Raw genomic sequence first — 6,000 nt, 5'->3', positions numbered from 1 at the left:
CCTACACTAAACCTTACATACATTACTATCTATGCACTTACCTTAAACTGCACCCTAACCCTAAGGTCCATAACTATCGCACACTTGCCCTACAGAGATATACCAAGACAAAACAAATAATCCACACACATACATTTAACAAAACCCTAATTCTAACCCTACACTAAACCTTACATACATTACTATCTATGCACTTACCTTAAACTGCACCCTAACCCTAAGGTCCATAACTATCGCACACTTGCCCTACAGAGATATACCAAGACAAAACAAATAATCCACACACATACATTTAACAAAACCCTAATTCTAACCCTACACTAAACCTTACATACATTACTATCTATGCACTTACCTTAAACTGCACCCTAACCCTAAGGTCCATAACTATCGCACACTTGCCCTACAGAGATATACCAAGACAAAACAAATAATCCACACACATACATTTAACAAAACCCTAATTCTAACCCTACACTAAACCTTACATACATTACTATCTATGCACTTACCTTAACCCACACCCTAACCCTAAGGTCCATAACTATCGCACACTTACCTTATGGAGCTGTACCGCAGATGGGCCAACCATGACACTTCGACTTTTTGAATTTCGCTGTTTAGTACGTTTGGCATAATCGCGGTTCGCACAATACGTGCCGGTGTTTTCGCATTCGCTTAAAAGGATTTTCGCTATTATAACATAGACCCAATCTGAACATCTCCTTTAGACAACCAATGTATTCATAATTTCCTCCTGCAAACATTTTCCTTTTGAAATAGTTAAGTTCTGAAAAATGTTCACAACTCATCCCCCCTTTTACTCAACAGTTTATCCATTACGTCAAAGAATAAATGGTAAACAGGCTCCATCTGTCACAAACAGAGTAAACCAAATACTGAAATGCTTATGACTTAGAAAAACAGCCAGCAAGCAAACACATTCTGGCAACTGGTCCCAAAACTGGAATGAGAGTATAAGTCAAACTTCCTTTTCTGAAATATGCCAGTAACAGGACTACGAATTCTGCACTGACACAACCCATCTCCTTTCTGCATAATGCACTTATGGCTACACAACATTAACAGTATGTGGACGATATCATACCCACAACTAGAATGGTATAGAAAAATAAACATATTCAACTGTACATCAACAAAACATAGAACAAATTAGTTATTCAATATGCCATATTTACAAAATATAGTGCCACCACAGTGCAGTGAGCAATGTTGCCACCAAAGTGTGTGTGTGTGTGTGTGTGTGTGTGTGTGTGTGTGTGTGTGTGTGTGTGTGTGTGTGTGTGTGTGTACACATGTTTGCAGGCATTCTGTTAAAGACTACCATCCTGTCCAGAAGGTATTTCGACTCTTTGTACCCAAAGGCTACTGGAAACCGGAACTAACATCCCTGCAACCACGTAAAGGATAAAGAAGGTTATTGGAAAAAGGATGGATATTTTACAGTTTAGCCTTTTTGCTAACACTCTAGATAGTAACAAAAGTAAAATCAATAGTAACAAATTCAAAAAAGTGATCATGTGAGCTACTGATGAGGGTAAGTATACATTGTAAATCATACTTCATACTACATCTGTATAGAAGATTACATCTTTTATCAGTACTCAAAGTGATTGCAGTGGGTGACAAACATTACAGTTAATGATCAAAGCAAATGCAAAATAACAAATGCATTACTTTAATATTTTATGACATACTGTATGCAAATTCTACATACAGGGAACCTTCTTAAATGTGTATCCTTGAACATAGTAGCAAATACAATCTCTAGATAATGCTATATAATACGCTATTAGGAGAAAATGTAAAATTATAATAAATACTTTCTTAAACTGTATAGATTCCATTCTTGGTCCTTTATCACATAAAATATTTATGATATGTAAACAGTGACTGTTTCACCTACCAACTCTGGGATATTTAACACAATTCAGGAATGGATAATGTTCTGAAATATAAGGGTCTCACCAGAAATGCACAACAGTTATGTCAGAATCAGTCTGAATCATCAGTGTTCAAGCATTATAATCACTGATCCCCAATTTAACAAAATGTAATCAAGTGCATACTGTTGTATACCTGATAAAGTATCCCCATATTGGCAGTAAATGCTGTGTGTGCGTGTGAGTGTGTGTGTATCTGTATATATATATATATACACACACACACACACACACACACACACACACACCTACTGAACATATTACTCTATATACAAGGAATTTCTTTATAGTCACAAACTTGGTCATACTGGTTGAGAACAGCTTTACTGAATAAGCTTCTATTTGGAGCTTTCTACAGAATTATTGTAGAAACTGGAATACTTTCTGAGATACTTGCATGAATCAGCAAACACTGCAGTCAGCCAGTGAAAACACAACTAATACCAGCTGATCTCTTGCAAAATGGCAAGAATCAGCCTCAGTCATATGTTCTTTGAACATTCTACAACAACTGAGAGAATGCAGAACAAAATCTGGATACACACACTCTTGCAGCTAACAAATATTGACTTATATATTTTCAGATTTATAACTTCTTGTGTCTTCCTCTGAACTCTTTGCCATACGTAGATGAAATGAACATTTTAAAGTGTCTATTCAAATTCAGAGAAATACTTCATATTTCTCAACAGAAATAACACAAAACAGTAACTGATAAAACAGGAATGTTCATAACTGATAGAAACTCAGAAAAGTTAGTTATTTAGACTGCTCTTTGTATGTATCTGAAAACAGTATTGTGAAAGGGCAGCGTCCATTCCATTCTTGTAAGACACCATCTCGAAATATCAAGTTCTTTGCAGGAAGAGGAACTCCCATATCAGCACCAGGATTTGGAGACAATAAGTTTGACAGAGTTGTCTCTGAAGGTGAATCCACAACTGAAACAATTTCCTAAAATGTAATAAAAGCAAAGAACATCAGTATTACATTACTTAATTCAAATAAATGTTATTCAAATATGCATAAGTAATCAGTGAAGTAAATCATGAAATTATTGCATCATGCTCACCATATTTTGCACTTTCTTAAATTTTAGGTACCAAACAAAAAACATTAAATTGTGTCCAATTTCTTAAAAAAAATCTCAATTATTCTATCGTTGTGTTGCCTATTATGGAAATTATTTGCTAATCTATATTGTAAAATACAAGTAATGAGAGCTTTTAATGGAGATTTTCTTATTCAACATTTTAAAATGTCCATGGAGCTCTAGACATATTCAGATTAACATGGTACAGAGAGAAACACAGGTTTTAAATTTCTAATACTTTCCACTGTGTAGAATTTCTTTTCCTACCCTGCATACTCCTATATGCCATTCCTTCTGTGTCCCTCTGCGTGCTACCCTTCCCTTTCTTCTATTTTCCTATACATCCCTTTCCTCCCCTTTCATGTATCTGACATATATAAATGCAACATAGCTTTCTGCAGTTCTTTGTTCCATTACTCTGAGGGATATGTAACCTTGTACAGCACAGCCTCTATACTTGCTCTTTGTTTCAAGATGCAGCAGTCTGTGAGTTCACACTTTCATTTCTTGTAAGGTTCACACAATGCATTGCAGCACCATTCTACAGACTCTATTTGGCCTTTTGTGTGCATATTTCACAGCATGGATGTATATGCTATGCTGAACATCTAAACATGCTGAAGCACAGGTAACTGCATAGAATTACTGCCCATCTCACTTCAGATATGTAATTACTGCCTGTGTGTTTTTTTCACACATAAATGAAGCACATCTATCTAGATCCTATCCTTAGCATTCAAAATTACAAAATTATACACAGCCCCAAGACAAAAACACACTGACAGCAGAAATATTTAAGTGCTGTCTACCACAAACTCTACTTGCATCCACATCAGTGGTGAAATGAGATACGCAATAAACAGAAGTAAAACTCTTATTTTCTCAAAAAAAAAGAAAAAAGTATAAAGTATTTAGTTAGAAAGCAGGCAAACATGTTTGAATAGCTGTTTGCAAATGGAAAGTGCAGCGACGTAACTAAACAGTTTTAAAGTGAGAAGGACCAGAGATGGTACAGAAACTAATAATGGGTCACAAGTTCATAGGTAAGTACTAGGCAAACTACCATGGGGGCTTTTATAAGCCTAGCTGTGCAATCCAACCCAATTGTGTCCCTATGTATCATGGGTGTTTATTAGGAGGTGGTATGTTATTTAGGAAGTTTCTAGAGGTTATGTGGGGAGGGTGGGTATATTACTCTGGGCATTACTGTCTTCCTCTGTCTATCATAGGCATGGGAGCCAGACCCGGGATGAATTTCTGATTTTTCATTCACTGGTCAAGGTTACACTTAAATAGGGTTAGGGATGGGCTCTGCTTCATATGAATCGGGAGCCTGTTCCAGAGCATGGAGATCCTGTGAGACACATATCTGTCTCACCAACATGTCTTATTTATGTCATAAGCAAAATTTAAACCTTGGCTCTAGTGGTTCTGATGCTGTCTGTTTTGTGGATGTGCAAAAGGTTGATCAAAGCTGGATTTGAGGCTGTCTTGTTTGCAAGGCACAGACTGCCCCTCAGTAACCTGTAGGAGAAAGAGTAAAGAGATAGGGCTTTAAGGCAACCCATACAGGACGATGTGTTTACACCCTGGATTCTCCTGATAGGAAACCTTGCGCATTCCAACTAGTTACTAGGCTAATGCCCCTGGGGCCCTTACAAGCCTAGCCAAATTAAATCCTTGTTCCCAGCACTGTTCTTTAGGAGCAGACACTAAGAAAGTCAGCACCTGTTGCTCCTCTGCAAGAGGGACACAGGTGGAATCCCCGGGGAGAATTTTTGGTTAACCATCCAATCGTCCAGACTGTGCTTGAATAGGGTCGGCAAGGGGGTCTGCTTAACATGTATTGGAAACCTGTTCTAAAGGTGAGGCAACCTCTGGGAGACAAATCTATCTCTCCAGCAGGTTCTGTTGATGTTGCATGCCAGGTTCATGTCCTTACAGTGAGTAACCTGTATGCCATTAGACTTGCAAATGTGCAGCATTTCCATTAAAGCAGGGTCAGAGACTGCCTTATATTTGATATGATTTTTTGTATTACTGTATTGCCTTTCTATATTTTGAATACTGTAGTTTGTTTTCTTTACCTTGTGTTTTGCTTGCATTCTGTTTTAACAGCATATTAAAACTTCAAAAGAGACCACAGCTCTCTCTGTTCTGAGTCAGGCAGAATTTTTTCCTGCCCTCCCACCCATTTAAGTTGTCTTGTTAAATACCACTGTCTTTCTAGTTGCCCGCCTCTTATGTTCATCTGACCATATATCTCATTGCTCTCTACTTTCACTGGCTTATGTGAGTAATCACAAAATCATCATTTTTGAAATCCCACCCCTTCAATTATTTAAATTTATTGGCCATCCTACAGTATTTCATAGTACCAAAATACAAAAGTGACCACCCCTTTTAATCCATCTTGCTGTTTTAAAAATAGTAACTCTCCACTAAACCTTAACTTTTTAAACAGGTAAAACTCAAGTTACCTACTTTCACATCTAACTTCTCTAGTGCACACTGCAGAGTGCATTATTTTCAATCTTACCTTTAAGCATCCCTGTGACTAGCACTTTCTCTAATACCTGCTGGAAAGCACTAGGAAGCCTTAAACTCATACAAACACTGAACTCTCCTTGTTAACAAGGAGAAATTAATAGTAGGCACTAAACAGCCTATAATTGCAAAGTACCTTGCTAAGGAAACAGCTCCTATACTTTACAAAGAAAAAAAAAAAGCCCCAAACCAGGCATGTCCAAGGGTCAGCTTCTGGTGATTTCTCCTGTCCACCTGGTGAATCTGGGCATATTGGGGCAATGCAGCAATTGCCTCATGTACACAGACAACCCTCTCCTCCTATCACCCAACACTACAACCTGTGAGAGATGCACTTACATAGCCAAAATGGAAGCAAAGCTCTCTCCACCCAAGATTGTGCTAAACAGTCAAGAG

The 6,000-nt window shown here is 37.6% G+C and overlaps 1 protein-coding gene across 1 annotated transcript in view; it reads right to left on the bottom strand.

Moving 5' to 3' along the window:
* Positions 1 to 1,597: 1,597 nt before the first annotated feature.
* Positions 1,598 to 6,000, bottom strand: part of FAM91A1 (family with sequence similarity 91 member A1) — a 1,899,235-nt gene continuing 1,894,832 nt past the window's right edge. Inside the window, exon 24 of the mRNA XM_044066590.1 lies at positions 1,598 to 2,918. Within this exon, the coding sequence (XP_043922525.1) occupies positions 2,724 to 2,918 (195 nt within the window). The 3' untranslated portion in view covers positions 1,598 to 2,723. The remainder of the gene's footprint in view (positions 2,919 to 6,000) is intronic.

Source organism: Protopterus annectens, chromosome 3.part1, assembly GCF_019279795.1.
Source record: "Protopterus annectens isolate FY-2018-M chromosome 3.part1, PAN1.0, whole genome shotgun sequence".
In the NCBI taxonomy this organism is placed as follows: Eukaryota; Metazoa; Chordata; order Ceratodontiformes; family Protopteridae; genus Protopterus; species Protopterus annectens.
Note: the sequence above shows the minus strand (reverse complement) of the source record. Positions and strands in the feature narration are given on the sequence as shown.